The 26977-nt window shown below is 40.7% G+C and overlaps 1 protein-coding gene, 1 non-coding gene and 1 pseudogene across 3 annotated transcripts in view; all 3 read right to left on the bottom strand.

The window, feature by feature from the left end:
• LOC109935524 (UDP-N-acetylglucosamine--peptide N-acetylglucosaminyltransferase 110 kDa subunit) overlaps positions 1-26977 on the bottom strand; it is an 83323-nt gene that overhangs the window by 46746 nt on the left and 9600 nt on the right. For both annotated transcript variants that reach the window (XM_048605497.1, XM_020534164.2), the window contains exons 2-6: positions 21107-21257; positions 20046-20289; positions 13604-13672; positions 10147-10263; positions 4492-4571 (exon numbers count right to left, since the gene is read on the bottom strand). In XM_048605497.1, the coding sequence (XP_048461454.1) occupies positions 4492-4571; positions 10147-10263; positions 13604-13672; positions 20046-20289; positions 21107-21257 (661 nt within the window). The remainder of the gene's footprint in view (positions 1-4491; positions 4572-10146; positions 10264-13603; positions 13673-20045; positions 20290-21106; positions 21258-26977) is intronic.
• On the bottom strand, positions 17758-18862 carry LOC109935534 (annotated as a pseudogene).
• LOC125484912 lies at positions 19059-19161 on the bottom strand. The gene has a single exon (XR_007263712.1). It is a non-coding gene; the product is annotated as a U6 spliceosomal RNA (small nuclear RNA).

The following is a 26977-nucleotide window of genomic DNA, read 5'->3' on the forward strand; positions in this document are numbered from 1 at the left end:
TACAGAATTAACCCTCCAGCATTAGATGCGATTTAGAAAACTCAAGAATGGTTACAATATAAGAGGCTGCCACTTGGTCTTCAGTGTCCATACTGGTTCACAGCAAGAGCAATTTACCTGGTGCCACACACCTATCCTTCCCTATAGCAGAGCACATTGTTCCTCTTTAGAGAAGCATCCAATTGCTTCATCATGTAACCATAACTTCTTTCATAATTATCTTAAAAAAAATACTTTCATATCCTCCTCTCAATCCATTCACAAACAGGAATAGTTTCTCTCTGTGTACACTGCTCAATCCCCTTACAATCATGATACTTCTGCCTATTCACCTTGCTACTATTTCTTTTCCATTTACAGAAGTAGACTGCTTGAATCTATGTAACTGATGTTCTTAATTCCCGGAACAATTCAAGAAACTTTTCTATAATCAACTCTATAGTCTTCACATCCTTGCTAATGTGTGGTGCCCAAAACAGGACACAAAACTTTAGTCAAGGCCAAATCAGTGTTTTATACAAGATTATGGTAACTTTCTTGCATTTATACTCTTGATCAGTTGGATGAGAACCAGACATTGGTTGAAAAGTAGTTATACGTGGATGTAGATTTATTTGGATACTGTTCACAAGTATCATCCGTTACAAATTGGGAGTTGGCATCATTACTCTTCACAATCTTAACTAATGAACCAGATAAGATGTGAAGACATTTGAGTTTAAGACTGCAGACAATGCTCAAATACTCCAAGTGGATCATAAAACTTTAGGAGGCTTGCCAATCATGAGCCCAACTATGTTTAACTCGGAAAGGAGCAATTGTGTGTGCATGCTCAAGATTTAACGGCCTAACAAAGAACCAAATGTTAATTAAACAATAATACTAGAGGAGAAGGCTTAAAAGACTTCAGAACAAACCACAAAGCAAAAGGTGGTGACAGATTGTCAATGTTGGTGGGCTAGTAATCCAGAACCCCAGGTTAATGCTTCGGGACATGGGTTTGAACCCCACCATATCAGATGGCAAAACTTGAATTTCATAAATTTCATCTAACCTAATGGTTGCCGTGTCAGTTGCTGCAAAACACCCTTCTGGTTCAATAACTTTAGGACAGAAAATCTGCCATCCTTGCCTGGTCTGGCCTACATGTAAAGGGTGTCAGCTCAGTTGATTGGATGGCCAGTTTGCAACGTAAAACGATGCTAATAGCATAGGTTCAATTCTTGTGTCAGCTGAGGTCACCATGAAGGTCCTGACCTTACCCCTTGGCTGAAGCGTACTGAACCTCACATTAAACAACAACCAGTCACCTGTCTCTAATGAGACAGCAGCCCCCTGACATGTCCTCTGGCACCATGTCTGCTTCACCTTTACACTCTAGTCTCAGTAATGCGGTTGGCTCTTAAATGCCCATGAGTCAATTAGAAATGTGCAATAAACGTGGCACCCGTGATCAAGTTAAAATAAAAGGATTCAAATGCACAATATTACTTCTATCGCAGCAATATCCTAATAAAACACTAAGCTCCAGTGAAAATTCTCTACCATCTCCAACCTAATGCTTCTTTCTCAGGATGACACAGCTGCAATCTGTTTCCTTCTGGTGAATTCCCATGCACTCACTGCAGCTGTTATCACTCTCCAAGATAACCAAAAAAAAAACCAAATCAAACTATCACTACCTTAGATCACATTCTTTGCAGCTGTAACTTGATTCCTTGCTCTGTTCAATCACCCTACAATCTCTGTCAGTTTGATCCACATGTACTGCATGCAAAACAAAACTTTTCACTGTACTTTAGGTACGTGACAATAATAAAATCAACTTTCAAAGTTGAGTGTTTTTTTTTCCTGAGGATACGACTTGTTACACAGACAACCAGCCAGTGGATGTGACATATTTGGATTTTCATAAGGTCCGAAACAGATTCGTAAATAGAATCAGAGCAAATGGGATTAGGAGGAATACCAGTTTGGGCACAAAACTGGTTAACAAACCAAAGCACAGAGCAGGAATAAACAGATCATTCTCAGGATGGAAAGGCTGTTACTAGTGAGATACTGCAAGGATCATTGCTAGGTCCACACCTGCTCACACAATCTATACAATTGATCTGAACGTGGGGACAAAGAGTCAGCGTTTCCAAATTTGCTGATGACACCAAAGTAAGTGCGAACATAAGCTGTGAGAAAGCAAGAAAGCTTCAAGAGGGCCTAGATAAGCTAAATGAATGGACTCCAACAAGGCAGATGGAATTTAATAAAAGCATGAAGTTGCTTACTTTTGTAGAAAAGTCAATACCAGACTATTTCTTGATTAGTTGGTAAGTGTAATGTCCAAGGGATCTAGGTGTCCTTAGACAAGTCACTAAACACTAATATGCAAATACAGCAAGCAGCAAAAAAAGCTAACTTTTTTGTTGGCATTCAATTCAACAGTAATTCTATGCAGAAGTACAGATATCTTGCTGTCGTTTTACTAAGCCTTGGTGATTTTCAAAAAGAATTTAATAAAATGGTACCACAAAGGCTACTTAATATGAGCTCATGGTATTAGAGGGAGTATGTCAGCATGGACAGATAATTGGTTAACTACTAGAAGATAAAGTTATGGCAAAGAGGATGGTATTTTGAGGATGGCAACCTGTAACTATTGGAGTGCCACAGGGATCAGACTGGTGGCCATGATTATCTACAATATTGTAATGACTTGGATGAGAAAAGTGAATGCACTATAGACAAGTTCACAGATGGCAAAAATAGGTGCAAAGGCAAGTGGTGCGGATTATACAGAGGATAGAGACAGATTAAGTGACTGTGCAAAATTGTGGCAAATGGAATTTAATGTGAGTAAATGTGAGATTATGCACTTTGGCAAGAATAGAAAATGCGAATATTATTTAAATGGAGAAAGTCTGCAAAAGCTATGGAACAAAAAGGGATTTGGGAGCCCTCATGCACGAATACCAAAATGCTAGCATCCAAGTTCAGCAGGTAATAGGGAAGGCAAATGGAATGGTGGCATTTACTTCCAAGAGAATTGTCTAAGCAAAAAAAAAAAAGAAGTGTTGCTAAAACTTGTTAAGACACTAGTCAGACCACAAACCCAATATTGTGAACACTTCTGGCCCCCTTATCGAAGGGGAGATATACTAGCGTTGGAGGCAATTCAGAGAAGGTTCACAAAGCTGCTTCCTAGTGAGGAGAGGTCGAGGAGGTTGGGGTTGTACACTCAGAATTTAGAAGGACAAGAAGTAACCTTATTGTGACACTCAGATTCTTAGGGAACTTCACAGGGTAGATGCACATAGGTTGTTTCTCTTGTAGGAAAGTCTAGGACTAGATGGCATATATTCAAAGCAAAAGAGACAGACGTTTAAACAATAAGGAAATCAAATGTTATGGAGAAAAGATAGCAAAGTAGAGCTGAGTATTGTCAGATCAGCCACAATCGCACCGAATGGCATACTCAATAGGTGAAGGGCTGCTTCTTCTATGAAGACCTAATCAGACACATTGATCATCCCTTATTTCTCAATTCCACCCAAATAATTTCACTGAATGTACTCCCAGGAACATTCTCCCTAAGTACAGCCGTAATGTTAGCCCTAACCAAAAACTACACTCCCCCCTCCTCACTTGTCCCCCTATCTATCCTTCCTATAGCATCTATACATTAAGCATCAGTCCAGTCTTTCCTTGAGCCATGTTCGACATAGCTAGGATATCCCAGTCCCAACCTTGCCCTGAGTTTATCTGCCTTATCTGTTAGGACTCTTGTATGAAATAAATGCAGTTTCATTTAGCAGTCTTACCTCATTCTTTGCCTTCTCCTGCCTGCCTTGACTACTTGATTTGCTCCTTTTCTCAAATGTACCAGCCTCCGATTTATCTCTTTTGTCACAATCTCTTTGCCTCCATCACCCACACTAATTTAAAACCTCCTGAGTAGCACGATCTAATTTACCCATCAGGATTTTGGCCCACTTCCAATTCAGGTGCAACCCATCTTCCTTATACAGGTCACCTCTACCCCAGATGAGATTCCAATGATCCAAAAATGCAAATCCTTGATGGCATTCAACATTGAGGCAATGCTAATAATGTACTCTTCAATGGACAAAAGGATGGAAAACAGGGTACACAACTTTAACAACACTCAAAGCTCAATAATCACAAAGTAAGCTTTGTAGGGACTTTGGTTAGCTCAGTTGGCAGGATTACAATGCAGAGTCATGCCAGTAGTGCTGTTTCAATTCCTGCGCACTGGCTGAGGTTACCAAAAAAGGTAACACCTTTCAAATCTCAACCAAGGCATGATGGCCCTCAGATTAAACTCACCAGTCAACCGTCTCTAATGAGATAGCAGCCCTCGAGGACCATGGTAACCTTTATTTTACTTTAAGCAAATATTCACTTATCAATTTATATTGGTAGGCTATCACAAACGTTAGGTTAGAAGATTTAAATTCTTAACACTTCTTTGCTCACCTGTCAAAAATGCGAGCCTCCTTCAGCACATTTCCCAAGTTGATGTAAGCATCCAAGAAATTAGGATCCAAGGTAACAGCCTAAAATTCAATTATAAACCATCATAAAATTCAATGGATAAAGTTGTTGCTCTCCAACTTATCTCAAAAAGTATTTGAATATCTTATAAAGCCAAGACTAATTTATGAAAAACTGAAGAATTCAAATATACAGTGGATTAAGACAGGACATCAGCAACTTTACAAGACTGACAATACATTGTTCAATAATGGAATTTCAGCTTATGTAAAAAGTTTGTGTAAACAATCCCGCCTCTAGAGTTTAACCACAGGCTTTGATGCTGGAGTTTTACAACAGAAATTAGATCATGAAAATCTCAGTAATTTCATAGTAATTAATAAACTAACTCATCCGTAATATCTATTGGGCATAACAGCAAAGTTACTTCAAACAACTCAAATAAAGACATGGTTCATGTAATTACCTTCCATTCAGACAAGACACACCAAACCCTACTTGGTTACCCGATACTATAGTCAACATCCTTTGTGATAACACCAATTGCATCTGAGCTGGACTGTTGCAATGGATGCCACTTTTAATGGTAATTATACTTCATTATAATTATAAGCATCACTTTAGAATTATGTTGAACCTCACATTCCCTGATCTATACCATTTCTGAAGAAAGGTCTAGGCCCGAAACGTCAGCCTTCCTGCTCCTCTGATGCTGCTTGGCCTGCTGTGTTCATCCAGCTCTACACCTTGTAATCTCAGATTCTCCAGCATCTGCAGTTCCTACTATCTCTATATGGTGTTACTTTGTTTAGGTAAAAACATAGAATTTACAATCAATTTCAGTGTTAGTAACAATGGGGAAGGGAAGAGCAAAGGAAGCATTTTCAAAAAAAAAAACTTTTTAATATTAAAAATGTCATTCACAGGCATGCACAAAGAACACAGACACTGATCTGGAAACGAGGAGATTAGAACAGTTAAAAAAAACTGAAGAGATTTTTTATTGAAAAGGAGTCAGACACAGGAGGCATGAGAAATAATTACAAAAAAAAAAAGCAGTGAGATGCCCAAAGTCTCTGCCACCAACTATGCGCAACGCAGAAACCCACGAGTGGCCGGAAGGTTTTAGGGAAAGATATTGCAGAGATAGGGAATGGAGTCAAATAGGGATGTATCAAAAAAGATGTGAACCTTGACTTCAGGTTGAGTAGGCAACATATGGTAGCAATAAATGGTCCCATTTGCCATCTGCTGAATGCAGGACAACTGAAGCTTAAATAGTCAGCTATCAGATGACAAATTAATACCAATGCATTCTCCATAGCCACAAATCAGGTAAGGAAACTAGCAGGCGAACTTAAAACTCCCCATCACATGCTAACACTACATTTATTATTAACTTTGTCAGTTTCCAAGGATAAAAGATCAGTTTCCCGCACTCCACCCTCACGTTTCAGGACAAACCGCAACTACATTTATTTCAAAGTTCACAATGCTAAATTTAAACCATTTGGTATTTAATAAAACATACTGATCATATCCTTCATTAGGTAAAACAAAGTTCTTTTTCTACGATAACCTGGGCCTCCTCCAGTGTTACAAATGATACCACCCGCAAACTGGAGCAGCAGCGCCTCATATTCCACCTTGGGAGCCTACAGCCCAATGGCCTAAACGTGGATTTTACCAGTTTCAAAATCTCCCCACCCACGGCCTCATCCCATGACCAACGCCTCCTTGACTTGACACAACCTGTCCACCTTCTCTCCCACCTAACTGACCAATCCCTACCACTGTAGTACCTGTACTCACCTATCACCATCCCACCCATCTTCCCCAGCTCCACCCCTCCACACTAGTTATTTCTGAGCTCCCTTCCCCTCCCCCATTTCTGAAGAAGGGTCCTGACCCGAAATGTCAACTTTCCTGCTCCTCTGATGGCACCTGGCCTGCTGTGTTCCTCCAGCTTCACACAGTGTTACTGCTGCTTATTCACACATTACCAGATGTACTGAACTTAATCATGGATTTTGAAGACGACGCTGTCATGGGTGTAATTGAGCAGTGGATCTTGTAGATGGTACAAAACTGCTGATTATTGGTGGTGAAGGGAGTGGATATGGTGCTAATCAAACTGGTTCTTTAGGCCTGCATGCTAAAAAAAACCCACGAGCTTCAAGTGCTATTGGAGCTGCAGTCATCTAGGCAAGTGATCAGTTGGGATGGTTGATTCATAGAATCCCTACAGTGTGGAAACAGGCCCTTTGGCCCAACAAGTCCACACCGACCTTCACAGCATCCTTCCCAGACCCATCCCTCACCTAATCTATACACCTCTTAACACTATGGGCAATTTAGCATAGCCAATCCATTTAGCCTGCACATCTTTGGACTGTGGGAGGAAACCGGAGCAAACCCACGCAGACACAGTTAGAACGTGCAAACTTCACACAGACAGTTGCCCCAGGGTGGAATCGAACCCAGGTCCCTGGCGCTGTGAGGCAGCAGTGCTAACACTGAGCCACCGTGCTGCCCCTAATGGGAAGTATTCCATCACACTCCTGAATTATGCCTGCAGATAGTGGCTAAGCATTGGGAGTCAGATGGTAAGTTACTCATTGCAGAATTCCTAGCTTCTGATCTGCTTTTCCAGGCACAATATCGGTCACTAGTTCAATATCTTTGGGTCAATGGTACGCCCCAGGAGGCATTCAATGATGGTAATCTCATTTAATGAGAAAGGTTAGATTCCCTTGTGGGGATGGTTGTTGCCTGATACTTATGTAGCATGAATTTTACTTGCCAATCCTCAGCCCAAGCTTTGATATTTTGTCCAGCTCTTTCTGCATTTGGACATCGACTGCTTCAGTATCTGAATCAGGAATGGTACTGAACATTGATTATAAATCAATGAACATCCCCAATTCTGACCATATGATGGAGCGAAGGTCATTGATGAAGCAGCTGAAGACAATGGGCCTAGGACCTGAGGAACTCACGCAGGGATGGAGCTGCAATAACTACCCTGTAACAATCTCATCCACCTTCCTTTGAGCTGGGTGCAACTCCAAATGGAAGAGAGCTTTCCGCTCTATTCCTATTCACTCCAGTTTTGCAGGGGCAACTTGATGCCATACCAGATCAAATGAGGTCTTAATATCAAGGGCAGTCATTCTCCTTGGTTGTGCAGCTCAGATCGTTTGTCAAAGTTTGAACAAAGTCTGTAATGAAGGTCAAGAACAGCAAGATCTTGGCAGAACCCAAACGGATAGTCGGTCAGGTTATTGCTAAGCAAGTCTTGCTTGGTAGGGTAATTGAAGGTCCGCTCCATTACTTTATCAATGATCAAGAATAGACCGATGGATTGGTAACAGGAAGCGTTAGATTTGTCCTGCTTTTATAGTCTACGAGACACAACTGGACAATTTAGTACATTGTTGGATAAATGGAAGTGTCACAGCCGTGCTAGAACAGCTTGGCTAGGAATGCAGTCGGTTCTGGAGCATCAATCATCAATACTATTGATTGCTGAAATGCTTCAGCCTTACCTTTTGCACGGATATGCTGGACTCCACATCATTGAGTATGGGGATATTTGTGGAGCTTCCTCCAGCAGTAAGGTGTTAACTGACTATCACCATTGACTACTAGATGTGGCGGGACTGCCGTACTTGGAACTAATCCGATGGATATCACTTATGCTCCATAATTTGCTGCTTATGCTGACAGGCACACAGGATGTCTGATTCTGCAGCTCTGCCAAGTCAACTCCTCAACTTTAGGCATGGCTGGTGCTGCTCCAAGCATGCTCCATTGCACCCTTGACAGTACTGGCAGTGAAGTGTACTCTGGACCTTGTGGTTGTAGATTCTGTTGAAGTAAAATTCTTCTACTGCTGATGGCCTCCAAGAAGATGCTGTGGGCTTGGAGTTCCTAAAATATGGATAAAATCTAGTCCACTTAGCAACCTAGAAATGCCATACAACACACAATGCAGTATACCTTCAGTATGAAGATAGGTCTTTGTCACCACAAGGTATCAGTGGTGGTCACTGCAACAACACTGTCGTGGACAGATGCCTCTGTAGCTAGCAGACCAAGTATGTTTTCCCGCTTGTTGGTTCCCTCGCCACCTATCTCAGACCCAGTCTAGCGTTGTGCGCTTCAGGATTCAACCACCTCAGTCAGTAATAGTGCTGCCAAGCCACTCAGTGATAAATACTGGACATCCCACACCCAGAACATATTCTACACTCTTCCACCCTCACTGCTTCCTCCAAGTGGTGTTCAACATGGAGGAGTACTCATTCATCAGCTGAGAACTGGGGGTGGTGATCACAAGGTTCGAGCAACCCTCTCCCAACTGCGTACTGACCTGTGCTGGGCCCATCTGGCTGGTGGGACAGTACCTACCAAGGGACAGTAACTGGGGTACTTGGGGCACTAGTGTATTCATGGAATCATACCCTGCAAACATTGTCAGTCTGTGAGACAGCTCTCCAATCTTGGCCCCAGCCCTCAGACTTTTAGCAAGCTGGACTATGCAGGGTCAACAATTTCAGTACATATCCAGGGACACTTGGTAGCACTGTGGGATGCAATTAAGTTTGCAAGGCATTTGACTGTAAAGTTCCATTCTATTACAAAATAGAAGTCAAATAAAAAGTCAACTTTAGTATCACTTTCACCAACTGATATCCTGGGCTGTAACCACCACAACTTTAATAATTCCTTACTGAAAAAAGTCCTTTTTTCTTAAATTTTAGAACGCTTATGAATCGTTTTCAAAATATCGAGATACCAAATGAAATTGAGGAGAGCTGGCAACCAGTTCTAGCAATACCAGATTTTACATCAGAAACTTTCAATGTTAAAATGTCAAACTTGCTACTCTGGAACAAGAAAGCAATTCTTTAAAAAAAAAAACTTACTGACATTAGAGGACTGGCGCAAGAATAACTGTCAATTTACTGTTGATACAAAGACAGGAATCATATACCAGCAATTACACCACCATTGCACAGAAAATGTTGTGCATTTACTCACGTTTCCAAATTCTGAAATTCATGGCCTGTAACCTCGTAAAAACAAACAAAAAAAATTCCTCCAAGATACAGGACCAAATGAATAGCACGGTGTAATTCAAGGAGCTCACCACAATAACTTGACAGCTGAACAGAGACCAGATAATTCCCCAATGAGAGAAAGTATCCGAGGGATGGTCAGCCTTACACAAGATATACAGTCACAGCAGACAGGTAGCCTATCAAAATGAATCCCAAATTAAGAAAGTGAAAGTGAAGTGAAGGTAGGTCAAAAATAATACTGATCTGTTTTTCATTTTTAATTAAGCAACTTAAAGCTTGACTCGAGGACGTATTTAGACAGGCAACAACATGTATCCAAGATGGTCTTCTGGAAGTTCAGGAAATCTAAACACTCAGACAGCTGGATATTGCGACAGAAAGCACAGATTTCCATAGAAAGCTAGATAGCAAAAATCAAATACTCAGGTGATCAAAACATGCTATTAAATAAACACTTATTCTGTTTACGTGATCAAAACCGAAGTTACAACATCTCATTTTTGTTTAGAGGGAATATGTAAGTGTGGTGTTGAAAGTGTTGATCACTTGCCTTTTCAAAGTGGTGAATAGCCAGCCAAATCTCTCCTTGGGCATTGAACACACATCCAAGGTTGCTCCAGGCAACAGCGAAGTTTGGCTGAGTCTCAATCGCTTTCAGGTAACAAGCCTTAATTAGTTTAATTGAAACAAGAGAGGGAACCAGGAAGAAGGGATGGGAGATTTGTCACACAGATTGAAAGGAGGCAAAAGAAAACTTTATTAGTGCTCATTCTCACACCAGGCAAAAGTGAACCTGCAGCAAAGGCTAGCGCTGAATTCGCTCGCTGGCCCCATGAGAGCATGCGCAAAAACCTTGACCCACATGCAGCTAGTCATTTTTCAGTTATGAATTAATGCAAGAATACAGTTCTCTTTTTCAACCTTCGCCATAATCAGACTACTTAAAACATGATAACATTTCTGCATTGTTTGCTGCAGAACCTGTTAACTTATCCAAAGAGTTTCTGCAGCTGTTTTATCAGATATTATGTCCTCTTCCACTACAGATTTTATTAGCAATATGACCAGCATTGATTGTACAGAAGGGTAACTGAGTTTACAAAGGGTATTGAATGGTTCAGATTACATATTAACAACTGCCTTCAGATGTTCTTATAACAATGGATGTTTCGCTAGCTATCAAAATATGCTGAACAGCAAAAGTGCACAACCTCAAATGACAGTGCTGGATGAAGATAAAGGTCCCTGTAACGCAAAGCGCTATTGCCAATGCGCCACACATGGCTCTGCAACATGTTGCAGCGGCGTCACCAGCAGTTCGCAGGCGCAGATTTGGGGGAAAAAAAATTTTTTTAAAAAGAAGAGAAAAAAATAAATTGCAGCACAGCGCACGCATGCGCAGATGCAAAACTGCAAAGTAAATAGCCAGCTGAAAAAGTTACCACTGGTAGTCCGCAGCACTTTGTACCTCAGGCACAGCAAAGAAATCACTAGAGATACAGGTGATCAATTGTCCAGGCTGTGAATTGATTACACATTGCCAATTTCACTGTACCCAAGAATAAATAAATCACTATTAAAGCCAAATATCAAAACTAAAAATCACTAGTTCAATCAAAAAGATTAAGAAGAGTTAGAATTCACAGAAGAACTAGGAAATTAAAAGTATTACGACAGAGCAGCTGTACAAGGCCATGCTGCAGATATTATTCTTTTGACGCCAGTCAGAATTAACAGGCACCAGTGACAACCTGGACACTTTACTCAGAACTATCTAAGGTAGATGCTCAGCCAGCTATCTACTGAATAACGCTGGCGCTCGCAGGCGCATCGCCGCGCAGCCTATGCGTTACTGCAGGCTCACAGCGCATGATCAGTAGAGCAGAATGCTGCAAACCAAACAAAGAGGAAAGAAATTAACAAAATCAGTAGTTAGAAGCTTTACTGGTACTTTGTAGAGCTATTGCCAATTTTAAAATTTATAAATAATTTTTTCTAAGACAGTGGCTACTTTAAAAACACGCATCAAGTTGAACAATTTTTCTTCCAAATTACAGTTATTTTTCCCATTTTTAAGAAGTAAATAAGAATACTTATTTATTTAGACACTTTTTTTGGAAGCCACGAGACAGAAGAACTCAGGCATGGAGGCAAATTGTTTGTGGCAGTGCTACAAACCCGTTACCATTATTTCATCTCATTTTCAGGGTAGTCGATGATGGGAAGAGCAGACGGTGTCACCCCTAGATCCTGGCCTCGACCTCCGGTCAGCGAGGCACCTACAGGGGAGAGCTTTCACCCGCCTGAAACCTTCTATGTATAATATCAATCATGAAAACGAAAAAGACAAATAAGAAAGACAAAATAGTTAGTAAAGAGTCCAACAACATATTCCTGGATTTGTTCTAAAATGCAATCTTCTGAAAGAAAAAAAATACACAGACAATTTCACGCTTATGTTCCAAAGCAGTTAATGTGTTTAGCTTCAATTCATGCATTCAAAGTGCTCAAATGTACAACTGCGTCTGACAATGACATGTTTGGGGCACCAGCTTTAAGAAACAAACTAAAAAGTCGGTGGTCTGCTATAAAAGCATCGAATCACCGAACAGCAAAAATAAAGATTCTGTAGACTTAAAACTTTTGTTTCACCTATCTATTTGGAGGGGTTTAGATTTTGCCTATCCAAATTGAAAACACACACAGGCACGAGTCTGGTGGCAAGGGGTGGGCAAGGGAGGTGCGGGAGAGGATGGGGTGGAGTGAGGGTTGTTATTCTCACATCTCCTTAACATACCAGACAGCCTCAAATTCAAGGAAGAAAGGGCCTTCACATCTCACAAGAAAGTTGTATTTACAAACTAGCCACACTAAATATCTGCTGGTTTTGTCTTTTAAACGTACCGATCAGAGCTTTAAATGAAATCTCATTTTACACTTCATCGAACGAAACATCTAACTATCGCCTTCCACCGCTGAAATAAAGAAGTCAGCATCGAGGAGCAAGCGCAGTCTCACTTTATACAGATTGAAGCCGCAGTGGAATGCACTGAAAGTTAGCTCTCCATTCAACGGCCTGTGGGCTGAGGCACTATTTACCCCATTGATCACTGTCACCCCACCTCCCCACAGCCACCCATCCACCCTGCCTTCTCGCTCTACCCCATAAGCACACATACACAAAGTCAAATGGACAGCTACGCTGCGCAGACACTCCACTTTGCAAGCGCGCGGGACTCAGAATGTCAGGTTGAGGGACTCTGGATGAGGTCCCCCTCTCCTCCCATTCATTGCCCCTCTGTGGCTTTGCATAAGGTGGCTTTTAACTCTCCAAAAGGGTGTATTTGTATGTGTATATATACACACACACACACACACATGTATACATGTACATACACACACATATATATATATATATATATACACACATACACATACCTTAAAATGAGAATTTGAAGTATGGGTGATCGACATCACTTAAATTCCAAGACTAAACTACATCAAAAGAAATTCAGCCGCTAGAAGCCACCTTATTAACTGAGCAAATCTGGTACATCAGTTCGTTTCTCAAGACGAAACCAGCACGGCAGAGACAAGCTTTGATAACTCAAAATTTGGGATGTTACATGGCAACAGCAGCTATTACAAATGCAACCTTTCTTCCCATTAATGTTGACAGTCTGTGTGAGGAGTGCATATGGTGAAAGTAGCTGACGTGTCTCTGTAACAGAAACAGGATTTAAAAAGGGGGAGGACTGTACTGATTCGTACTATTTCAGCCAATCCTTTTCAAAAGGAATCTTTACTTAACCATGGGAGCCTGTATTTCTTACTACACCTGTTCAGTCAGATTCCTCCAGCCATCTCTGACGAGTGGTGTACAGTTTATCATTTTCCATGCTTACTATCCACTCAATATAACTACTATTCAGGATGATGCGTTGCTAACATGATTGTCTGAGAGTTTCTCTGCACAATGTGATTCAATTAACAACAACATCACTTACCTTGGCTTCTTCTAAGCGACCCAGGGCTTTAAGGAGGTTCCCCAGGTCACTGCGAACACAATACAAATCCTGTCAAAAGAACAGTAATAGGTTAATGATTTATGAAATTGTATCTGAAGAGCTTTTTGATTTTAAATTGAAAATACAAGATCATACCAATATCTCAACTGAGATTCATAATTACATCTCCAAATTCTCTAGTCAATTTGCTGCTGAAACGTGACCCAACTATCTCACTTTATGTGCATTGCTCCTAATCTATGTACAGAAATCTCAAAGTGCAAATTAAGCTGTTCAGTGGTTCCAGTCTGCATACATCACTTCAACAAAACAAAAAAGCAAATCATTTTTCAGGCTACAGCCCGAGAGAGGGGAAATAAATAACTAGCTGTCACATAAGCTGGCTTGCAACAAGATTGGAGCTGTCATTTCTGCACAGCTAAGTATTTTGAAACTGAACAAACCCAAAAGCTATATGAAAAACAGCAAAAGGAAATTTGGTTTACAGGTACAATTAATTGCAACATGAACCTCGTGTTAATTACAAGCAGGTCTCAGGTGGCATTGCTTACAACTGACTTTGTAACAGGAAAGATGTTGATACTATAAAGATAATAAATTCAAAGTAACTATTAAGATAATTTATTTTATTGGCACTCAAGATTTTAACTTCAATCAAATTTCAGGACTATACTACGTCCAAACTGATAACTGGGAATACCCAGCATGGGTTCATGAGGGGTAGGTCATGTTTAACTAATTTGGTGGAATTCTTTGAGGACATTACTTGCATGGTGGACAATGGGGAACCTGTGGATGTGGTGTATCTGGATTTCCAGAAGGCATTTGACAAGGTGCCACACCAAAGGCTGCTACATAAGATAAAGTTGCACGGTATTACAGGTAATGTATTGGCATGGACAGAGGATTGGTTGACTAGTAGAAAACAGTAGGGATAAATGGGTGTTTTTCTGGTAGGCAGTCAGTGGCTAGTGGTGTGCCTCAGGGATCAGTGCTGGGACCGCAATTGTTTACAATCTACATAGATGATTTGGACTTGGGGACTAAGCGTGGTGTGTCAAAATTTGCAGATGACACTAAGGTGAGTGGTAGAGCAAAGTGTGCAGAAGACACAAAGTCTGCAGAGGGATATAGACAGTCTAAGTGAGTGGGCAAAGGTCTGGCAGATGGAGTACAACGTTGGTAAGTGTGAGGTCATCCATTTTAGTCGGAATAACAGCAAAATGGACTATGTTTTAAATGATAAAAAATTGCAGCACGCTGCTGTGCAGAGGAACTTGGGTGTCCTTGTGCATGAATCACAAAGTAGGATTGCAGGTGCAGCAGGTAATTAAAAAGGCAAATGGAATTTTGTCTATCATTGCTAGAGGGATGGAGTTTAAAAACAGGGAGGCTATGCTGCAGCTGTATAGGGTCCTGGTGAGGCCACACCTGGAGTACTGTGTGAAGTTTTGGTCTCCTTACTTGAGAAGGGATATACTAGCACTGGAGGGGATGCAGAGGAGATTCACTCAGTTGATTCCAGAGTTGAGAGGGTTGGATTGAGGAGAGACTGAGTAGACTGGGATTATACTCATTGGAATTCAGAAGAATGAAGGGAGATCTTATAGAAACATATAAGATTATGAAGGGAATAGGTAAGGTGGAGGCAGGGAGGTTGTTTCCGCTAGCAGGTGAAACTAGGACTAGAGGGCATAGCCTCAAAATAAAGGGAAGCAGGTGTAGGACTGAGGTCAGGAGGAACTTCTTCACCCAACGGGTTGTGAATCTGTGGAATTCCCTGCCCAGTGAAGCGGTTGAAGCTACCTCGCTGAATGTTTTTAAGGCAAGGCTAGGTAAATTTTTGAACAGGAGAGGAATTAAGGGTTATGGTGAGCAGGCGGGTAAGTGGAGCCACGTCTCAAAAAGATCATCCATGATCTTACTGAATGGCAGGGCAGGCGCGAGGGGCCAGATGGCCTACTCCTGCTCCTAGTTCTTATAACTAAAACAACTTCTGCCAACTTCAAATTCTGAAATCTTGCACTTAAACGCTATCAAAGTAGTCAAGGCAGCATCTCCATTAGTTGCAGGAATCAATTACAGTCAGAAAAAGCTTCCATTAATAGTTAGTATTAGAATTTTAAAAATTAATAACTTTGGCTTTGGATTAGGATGTACATCCCAATCCAAAGCCAGTTTCAACTTTTAAACATGCTCCACTTTGAGGCCATACTTGGTTTTGACTTAACATGCAAGATCGAATACCATTAAAAATATTAAGACTGCACACGTTTCTGGTCATCTTCTTCCACTTTAAAATCCTTTGATAACTGTGTTCTTTCTCACGAAAACAAAAATCAATATTATTGTTTGACTTTAACCTCAACTCAAATAACAATCCTGTATATTTTTGTTATTAAAATTCAGTTACAGAAGTAGTTTTTACCATGTGTGCAATAATGATTTTGCTTAAAGGGGACTAGAAAAAAAGGGCCATCTATTCCAATTGACTCATTATGGCAATTCAAAATAGTGGTATACCAAATATACCGGTGACTAATTCTTTAGAACACAGTTGAGAAGTTAATACATACATTGGTCTTCCATTTCTGTCTAAAAAGACAAGATATTCAAATGTATGCTGGTGGGGTATCAGCATTATTTGAAAACAATTCTCCTTATAGCTGAGAGTTGCTAAGGAATCAACACCAGGCTTTTATTAACCTATAAAAAAGGACTTTCAGCAAAGACTCCAACTCAGACTCAAGTTTCTTCTCGCAAAGCTTTAAACTAAGCATTTATACTTAAGTATCTCACATAACTAACACTTGTGATTGTTGGAAACGAGTCATCCAAGTTCTGTTACGTTGTTAAAGTACCACCTCAGGTACTGCCCTTGGTCCAAAACATCTTCAGCAACTGCAATTGGTGAGAAGTGCCCACTGACTATTGCACAATGTTCAGAACTGTTCACAACACCTCAGATAGAGACTTTCTGTAACTGAACAAAATTCACTTTCTTCCACCCATCAGGACTAGAAACTGAGCAAGAGCAGTTTGCCTACCAATTACGACGAACCAAGTCAGGTGTGATAGAATGCTTTCCACTTGTTTGGATGCCTGCAGCTCCAGCAACACTGAACAAAACAACCAGCTTGACCGGCATCCCACTCCTTACTATCAACTTTTACTCCTCCTATGTATAATATGCATAGAATATACATGATGCACTACCCCAACTCACCAAGCCTCTTCTGACAGTATATTCTATATCCCCTTTCTAGGGCAAGAGGAGCAGACACATGACCAACATCTGCAAGTTCTTCCAAGTCATACGCCATTCTGACTTGGAACTACATCATGGATCAAAATCCTGGAACTTCTACCTTATCGCAAAGCTGCACCAGATGGATGGCAATAGTTCAAAGCATAACTCAGCACCACCTTTTCAAGCACACTTCGAGCAGACAACCATTACTGGCTTCGCCATTGAACCTTACATCCCATGAAAGGACTTTTAAAATCTATTATTATAGTGGTGAACAAGTAGCCATAGCGTTCTGCATTGAAATGACTACGTAGATGTCAAAATAGATTAGGAAGAGGCAACACTTGCAATGCTCCAAAATACCAACTGTACTCAATACTGCAATTAAGCAAGCATCATTACCTCAGCCATTCTTTTGGCAAGCCTACCTGTCTCAAAATTAATTCTGCAGTGTTTAGTGGTTATTCACATGCTAGATTCTGTTTATCCAAAGCTACTGCTACTGCCTTTACATTTACTTCTGCTAAGTATTTCAATTACAGGAAACTCCAAAATAAAAACATCACTGCATGAATGGAAGGCCAAAGTTATTTATCTTGATTCTTATATCTCCAACATTAGAATTAAGCCTTACTGCTGACCTACAAAGTGCCTAATGAGGCTTTCACATTGTGACCTATCTTTCCAGTGTGCTGAAAATATGTATCCAATGGTTGGGACAACAATTATTGGAAGACAGTACACAGAATGCATTGGGAATGTGCACTTGCACACCCGGTCTTTAGTTTTTTTCTTCCCACCACTGTTCCAGTTTTTATTCCTAAGACAAACACTAAAGCCATGCCAATTCATCTCGCACAGCCGTTGTGAAAGGTTAGTCTGCTTAGAAGCATTTGTGGAGGATAATGGATGGTCCAGATTCATCAGATGATTTGGTTTATTTATTTTCACGTGTACCCAAGTATAGTGAGCTTCTGAGCAGTACAGGCAGATCATAGTTAGCAAGGACATACAGATCATTTGCTCATCCACATCTGCTGGAGGATGGACATTGAACCCAGGATGAAACCTCCAATCCAGACTTGGTATTTACATGCATACAGGTGGGGCCATAGTACTTGGAGACAGAGCTGTGATCTCCCTCTGCATACAGCCTGCAATACCAGGATATGCAGTAGTACCACCAGCCAAGACAGTGTTGGCATACAAATCCATCCTGAAATCTACATCACACTTGATGGAGTTATAAGCGGTCTCAGAGATAACACAGGATTCCATACTCAAGAAACATGGTTGAAAGAGTGTCTCAGGGCATCTAAATCATTCATTACCTGCCCTTCAGGCAGTTCCTAGCTCTTCTCCAGGGTGGAGGAAGCAGCAGTGGGCATCTCCAGTTCAAAGTCCAGTGCAACATAGCAGAACTTCTTGATATCACAATTTCTCCCCTAGTTATGGTGGTGAAAGGGCAGCCTCTTTCTGTCAGGATCTTCATGAGGTAGACTGTCAGATCATGGCCAGCCAAAGCCAGACACGCACAGGGTAGGGCGTAACCTTCGTAGATAGGTACACTATGGGAGATATCATCACGATACCAAATGGTGTCGTTAATCACCAGAGGTATAAAGGGACAGCCCAGCCTGGATGGCAACATGGCAGGGGTATTGAAAGTCTCAAACAAACTGTTAAATTTTGAGGTCGCAAGAACTGTGGATGCTGGAGTCAGAGGAACACAGCAGGCCAGGCAGCATCAGAGGAACAGGAAAGCTGACGTTTTGGGTCGGGGCCATTCTTCTGATCCTCCAGCTCCACACTTGTTATCTCTGTCAAATTTTCTGTTAGCTTCGGGGGACTTCTGTGAAGATGACTGTGTTGCTCCTGAAGAATACCCAGAGTTCACTATAGAAAGTATGATGCTACATCTTGCCGATATCATCGCAATCGGTGATAACACCATGGTCAATGGGGTACTTAAGGGTCAGGATATGCATTTTGGTCTTGGGTGATCAACAATAGAGGGTAAGACAGCACAAAAGGGCATCATCACGAGCAAAACCAGCCTTGCACATACCAGATCGAGATCAAGAGCTCCAATTTTAATCATCCATTGCTACAGGCTACCATTTGTTTCCATCTCTGCAGCTGCAAACCTGTTCTAGCTCTCTGTTGCTGGGCATTCAAAGAGCCTGAGAGGTGGAACGCTTCACAAATTTGCATGTCATCCTTGTGCAGGGATCACATTAATCATCTTTGTATTGTTCAGATTTTAGTACATACTGCTGAAGTTAGTATCTATCCTGGTGAGATTAGACATGTCAGCTAACTCTACACCCAAGGGTCACATTTAGCTTCTTTTTTTTCCCATCTTCTAGCCAAACAGGTAACCAAGCACAGGTCTAAATCTTCATAAAATGGGCAGATAGATAGTTTGAGTATCATTACTGCTGTAGAGGTTCCATAACTTATAGTTGTAGAATCACCACTGAATATAGAATTCACATTTGTGTGTTTGGTCAGGGGCTTAGTGATATTCAATTTACAGCAAACTGTACAGCTAACTATGCATATCTTGAGGGTCCTTGCTTCTTCTGCTCCTCCAGAGAAGCCTGGAACCTACATTTACCTATTTCCACATGCATGAACCAAGAGGAAAAACAATGTAAGTGGAATCTATTTAGTGTTGAGTGCAAGATGACAAAACTTCAAAATGACCTAACTGCTGATGGAAGACAGGACCTTTGTCAATTTGCAAGGAGTTTTAACTATGTGCCTACACATAGCAAGTACCTCTTGAGCGTTGCTGATGACAATCCAAGATCAACAAAGGGACTAGCAAATAGGATTCTTCTCAATCAGTCCTGAAAGATCCATTCAGCAACTGGACTGCAGGTAGTCCTAACTGGGTATGCTTTGAGAGGTTTATCAATTTTGTGTTCACCAATTGGAGTCATTTCGACTGTAAATGACATCAAAAAGACTGAAAAATAAAAAAGTATGCCCTACATGAAATTAAAAAAGCAAACAAAATTTCAGTCAGAAAACAAAACAGAACTATGCAAAGTGGAACTGCAGCTTAAATTTATATGGTCAGCTCAAATGGTAGTGAATAACCTACAATCCTTATACCAGAATATGAAGTTTAAAAAATCTGACCAAAATTGCTTCCTTACTTACAGGATTGTACTGTAGGGCAGATACGTAGGCTTGCACTGCACCCTCCATGTCTCCTGCTGCAACTAGTGCTGCTGCCAAGTTGATGTATCCATCTATAAAGTCTGGTTTGAGCCGAAGAGCATGTCGATAATGTTCGATAGCCTCCTGAAGTTGTCCACGCTCTTTATAGACATTTCCCAAGTTTGAATAGGCCTCAGCCAACATGGGGTTCTGTTTGATAGCCAGAGTGCTGAAGTGAGCAGACCTAAAGATAAAATGTTACAAAATTCTTACAAATTTATTCCCGATTTTTATTTCCTCACATCAAATAGTAAAATGCAGTCTTCACAATCAGACTACTTACTTTGTAAGAAGGTCATTGAAATATCCATGCTCCCTTTAAATATATTACATTGACTCAATTGACCATACAAAAAAGGTAGTTTACTAAATTTTCCAATGAAAAAATTTTCATTCACTTAGAGTCAGAGACATACAGCACAGAAACAGACCATTTGGTCCAACTCATTCATGTTGACCAGATATCCTAAATTAAACTAGTCCCATTTGCCAGCATTTGGCCCATCTCTCTCTAAATCCTTCCTATTCATGTACATTCTAGATGCCTTCTAAATATTGCAATTGTACCAGCCTCCACCACTTCCTCTGGCCATTCATTATATACAAGCACCACTCTCTGGGTGAAAACGTTACCCCTTAGATCCCTTTTAAATCTTCCCCCTCTCAGCTTATACCCATGCCCTCTAGTTCTGGGCTCCGCTACCCTGGGAAAAAGATCTGACTATTCAACCTATCCATGCCCCTCATGATTGGGAGGTCATGTTGCAGCCTACAGACCATGGGTTAGGCTGCTTTTGGAATGCTGCATTCAATTCTGGTCTCCATGCTATAGGAAAGATGTTGTTAAACTTGAATGGGCTAGAAAAGATTTACAACAATGTTGCCTGGGTAGAAGGGTTTGCACTATAGACAGAGGCTGAATAGGCTGGCGCTATTTTCCCTGGAACATTGGATGTCAAGGGGTGGTCTTATATGAAATGGATTAGCTTTCTGCTCATTACCTGTCCAATCTGCGACACTGGAAATGTATGGAGGAGAGAAGCAAAAGAACACCAGTGTTATCAGGTTCTTGTCTCCAAAGTTGCATGCAGTGCCTCTCAGCTGCCTCAAAATCTCCTGCTTGATATTCACGATGTGCCAGTTCTGCTAACCCTAGAATGAAAGCATGCATATCATTGTTCTTATTTTTACCAGAACCAGAAGATGAAAATAAATTGCTTCAAATCACATTTTTTTTCTAAAAAAAAAAGAACAAAACCAGTGAAGTGTACAAACATAAAGGCACACAGATCAACCACTCAAACACTTTCCACGATATAACGACAGTTGCAATGTTCTGTAAAACTGGATAACCATAACAGGAATTTATTTAATACAGCAAAACATGTCAAGGTTTCTCCTCATAGGAGCAAACAAGGATCCTATTTTAAAATTGAAGTGCTGCCTGACTGGGATCCAACGAGCATAAGGGTGATGGTTGAAACGGAAAAAAAGGAAGATGGCAGGAAAGCATTAAAGGAGTTCTGAAGCAATAAAGGCATGAATGAAGATTTCAACAGCAAATGAGTGAAGCAGAGATGGGATCTGGTGAATGTAGCTAATCTTCACAATGGGGTGGATATTGCAAGAAGCACACACTAGATTTAAGATGCACAAACCATGTCTTGAAAATAACATTCTTCCTCCTAAGTTACCAGTTTTGTAAGGTAACATACTTTTCATAATACCGTCAACAAGGTAAGCTTGGAGAATTGCACAAGCTTTAAATTTCAGCAACTGTGCCGACCATTATTCAATGCAGAATTAAAAACTCAACGAAATTGGTGCTCATCAGTTAAGAAGTGATGTATTTTGTCTATTATCATGGAATACCAATATCACTTAAAGTCATTAAATCCAAGTCCCTTTTGTAACGTTCTTTTATCCCAAGGAGCAAGAATCCTGTCCATTGGGCAAGATTGGAATCCATTCATGTCAGTTCCAGCAGATAGCCCATTTTTGATTGTGCTGGCTCAAATCCTTGAAACCACTGAACCATAAAGACCAATTACACTATCCACTCAGGAGACAAATGTCAGTTGGGTAGATTTTCTGAAAGGGAAATAATATTCTTCGTGAAAATAAAAGCATTTGATGAACTGTACTCAGTTTTCCAGAAGACATTTGATAAGGCACAGAAGAAAGAAGTCCATGGTGTAGGAGTAACATATTGGCATGACTTTAGCTAACAGACAAATTTCTATCCGCCTCCCCCTCTCTCCCTATTTATTTCAGAATCCCCTTCCCCTCCCCTATTTCTGAAGAAGGGTCTCGACCCGAAACGTCAGCTTTCCTGTTCCTCTGATGCTGCTTGGCCTGCTGTGTTCATCCAGCTCTACACCTTGTTATCTCAGATTCTCCAGCATCGACAGTTCCTCCTATCTCTCTCACAGACATAAATTGGTTGGTTTCTATCTTAAAAGATATGAGTAGAAGAATTTCAACTTTTTAACAACTTTCTATAAAATAACCTGGGTTAAAGGCATGGCTGCCAAATTTGCAGACAACACGAAGATAGATAGGAAAGAAACCTGTGCAGAGAACTTAAGGGGGCTTCAAACATATGTATAGGTTAAGTGAGTGGATAAAGATTTGATTTGATGTGCATGAATCACAAGAGATTAGTATACAGATAATTAGGAAAGCTAACAGAATACTATTCTTTATTAAGAGGTGAACTGAAAAGAAATGTAGGGAGGCACTGCTTCAATTACACAGGGGGTAGTGAGGTCAAATCTTGATTAGTGTGTGCAGCATGTCTTATTTAAGGAAGAATTCTAACGCATTGGAAGAAGCTCAGAGAGGATTTACTAGACTAATATCTGGAATGGCTAGGTTGTTTTAGAATGGTTGGACAAGCTTCACTGGAGTTAGAAGTAACAGGCAATGTGACAAAAACAGACAAGATTCTGAGAGGTCTTAGCAAGATGCATGGAAAAGATGTTTCCTCTGCTATGAAAATCCAGAAATAGGGATCACTTTAAAAATAAGCGGTGACGAGAATTTTTTTTTTTTTTAAATTCAAAAGGGTCAAGTCTTTGAAATGGTCTTCCTGAAAAGGCACTGCAAGCGAGAGACTGAGTCTTTTTTTAAAAAGCAGAGGTAGAGAGATTATTGGTAAACATGGGGTGAAAGATTATCAGGGTTAGGGAGATGCAGAATAATCAGATCAACCATTCTATTCTCTTAAGTCAACACACCTATTCCAGGTATCATTCTCATGAAGATACGAGTTATTACAGTCCCAGAGCATCAGAGGGATACTCTTGCATTAGAGAGGGACAACTAGTGTTGTGTTTAACCTGAGGGTCACACATCTCAGATGAGGGGGTGAGGTTCAAAAGGCAGGACTTCCATGGTGACCTCAGTCAGTGCAGGAATTGAACCCCTGTGCTGTTGACAACATTCTGAATTGCAGATGTGTTCAGCCAACTGAGCTCACCAACCCCTTTATGAATCAAGTAAGCCTGCATTGAACCGTATCAATCCTTAAATAAAAAAGATCAAAACTGCATACATTATTCAAGATGTGGTCTCACCAACGTAACTGAAGCATAACATCCATACATTTGTTTGACTTCTCTCATGAAGGATAGCACCCCATCTTGATTACATACTGAACATGCAGATAACTTTTGCAACACATACAACAGAATCCCTTTGTACATGAGAATTCTGTCAGTATTCTCTAATATCTGTACTCTGTTTATTTTCCGCCACTAAAGTTAACAGCTTCACCTTTTCCTGCATGATACTTATCTGCCAAATTTTTGCCTACTTAACCTATCTCCATCTTCTTCAAAACATACTTTTCTGCCTATCTTGATGTCATCAGCAAATGTGGCTATCATTCCTTTGAAACTATACATACCATAATCTTTTAATTCACATTATTTGAGATTGTGGACTGAATTGGGAAATAGATGGAGGAAGGACTTGCTGTACTTTTAAAAGTGGGTTACTGGTATCTATTGAGGGTCACGTTTACACTGTTGCTTTGCAAGCAGTGGAAGAAGCAGCAAGAGGCCACAGCACAGCAACAGGGTTTATACAAAGTGAGATGTGATTGACAAGTATTCGATTGGATTGTGTAAATGGGACCAGTTACAGGTACCAAAAGGTCATCAGCCTTTACAACAATTCCAATTGGTTCATGGTTCATAATAGCTGTGGGTGTGAATGATACAGTAAGAATGCTCAGACCTCCCAAAGGGAGCTGGTATCCCCTCCCCCACCCCTTCCACCCTCTCTATAGTAAGATATCTGAAGCTAAAGAAAGCTAGTTGTTTTCTTCCACCATTTGCTGTAAAGTTGTTGCTTTTAACCAATGTCATAATTTGTGAAGTGCTGCTTTGTGCCTCCTGAAGGGAACTGAAACAGAAAATTGAAGGGCTTAGAGAAACAAAAGGAATATCCTAGCGAACCCGCAGGACTTGCGCTACTGAATTCAATCGCTGAATTTTTCTTCCCCCTTCCTCCCAATGTATGTTTTTTTTTGCTGTGATTTAAGGGCTTTAGAAGAGGGTTAAGACATTTATATTAACAAAGTCTATTTCTACAGGTCTGGAACGTTTAAGCCACTGCAATCCACGTGGCATACATGCACCAGTGGTCTTTAGAACGAGTTCCAGGATTTTGACCCAGTCACAGAAAGGAACAGCAATGTAGTCCCAATTCTGGTAACCCTATTATAGGAAGGATGTTATTAAACTGGAAAGGGTACAAGAACAATTTACAGAAGGATGTTACCAAGACTGGGAGGTTCGAATTATGAGGGGGCGCTGGTTAGGCTAGGACTTCTTGACTCCCGGTGCACAGGAGCTTGAAGAGTGGCCTCACAGAGGTTTATAAAATTGTGAGGAGCACAGTCAAGGTGAATTGCTAAGGTTTTCTCCCCCTGTAGGGAAGTCCAAAACTAGAGGGAGGGGAAAGACTTAAAAGGAATCGGAGGAGCAACTTTTTCATAGGGTGGTGTGTATATGAAACAAGCTGATAGAGGCAGGTACAATTACAACATTTAAAAAGACACCTGGGCAGGGAAACGAATGAGCAAGGCTTACAGTGATATGGGCCAAGTGCAGGCAAATGGGACTAGTTCAGTTAAGGAAACCTGGGCCAAAGGGCCGATATCCATGCTGAATGGCCATGACTCTACACAGATGAAGGGAAATCTTGGAAACGGTTTGCAAGTGGGGGCAATCGTTTGTTGTTTGTGCATCTTAGGTGGTATAGGTCATGGCTTTGGGAGGTTCGAAGGAAGGCCAGTTACTGCAATAAATCTTGCATATCACCCACAATTCTGTCACTGTTCGCCAGTGATGGCAAGTGAAAGTTGAAGGTGGTGTCAAACAAGCAGATGGCTTTATTCTGAATGTTACACTCCCAGAGTCATTTTAGAGCCACACTTATCAATAAGCAGGGTTTTCAGTCACAGTCCTAATTGTGTCTCAAATGACAAACAGGGTTTGGGGGGGAAGACTAGTAGTGTGTAACTCTGAGAATGAAAGCTTCTAACCTGCTTTTGTAGCTAGTGTATTAAAGTTTCAGTCAATAGTAACATGCAGGATGTCAACGGTGATAGGTTCAGTGATAGCAATGCATTGAATGTAATGGGTGGTAGCTAGAATCACTCGTTAGTGATAATCTTGGTCTGGCACAGTTGCCATCAATGTTACTTGTCACATCAGCCTAGCCCAAATGTTGTCCAGATCTTGCTATATATGGGCACAGACAAATCAGAGAAATTAAGAACGATATTGAATATTGTACAAATCACCAAACATCCCAAAATTCCTTACATTGACAGGAAGATCACTGTTGAATCAACTGAAAGCGACTGGGCCTGGAACACTACACTGAGGGACTCCAGCATCAATGTCATCAAACAAACCTAATCATCTTCACTGTACTCAGAAAGACTCCAATAAACTTAGCTTCCCTTGCAGCACACTGGCATTTTGCAATCAAGTGTCTATATATCCAAAATCTGTTGCAACACTTTGATCAAACTTCACCACTACTTCAATCATCAGGTAAATATGATTTGCCTTGAACAAATTCACACTGGCTCTCCTCACTCGATGAATGCCTTTCCAAAGAAATGCTTATTTCATCTCCAATAATTATTACCTATAAAACTTCCCCACTGCTTATAATAGATTAACAAACATATACTTTGATGTTTGGTATGGGGTGGGGGGGGAGAAGACATTTTCACCTTGCACTCATCAGGGCAGAATCACAAGAATATCAAATCTCAAAAGGGGCTATAATTTACACTGCATGAAGAGAGAATGCTGATGGTTGGCCAGTGGACTCATTGTTTTAGAGAATGCACCAGGGAAAAGTTAAGAATCAAAATATTGTTTAAATTCAAACCAGGCAAGTTTACTGACTGGTCAAGGCAATGCCAGGAGCAATGCATCAGGGAATGGCTTAGAATAAAAAGCAATGTGTAGACATGCTCTGTTTGCAAACATGGCACTACATGAAAATACAATCAGATTAAGACCAATGCCTGCAGCAGTTCTATTTTTGCTTGTTTCAGAATTCTTAGGTGCATTAATCGATATTTAGCTGACTGAAATGATTGTCATTATTGAGAAGTGATGAAGCAGGTCTAGTATCCTAACCCAAATTTTCACTTACCCACTTGTTGTTCAACCTCACTCACTTCTGTTGTGAAGGTTAAGTGAAAAGTACACATTTAACATTTTCACAAGTCCTCCACCTCTGCATGGAGATTTCCCTTCAGATGCTAAATAGATCCAACTTTTGTTTGGTAAATCATTTACATGTTTGTCAGATGATTTCTACTAAGGTTTTCTTGTGAT

This window comes from Rhincodon typus, chromosome 14 (genome assembly GCF_021869965.1).
Source record: "Rhincodon typus isolate 14 chromosome 14, sRhiTyp1.1, whole genome shotgun sequence".
NCBI classification, from domain to species: domain Eukaryota; kingdom Metazoa; phylum Chordata; class Chondrichthyes; order Orectolobiformes; family Rhincodontidae; genus Rhincodon; species Rhincodon typus.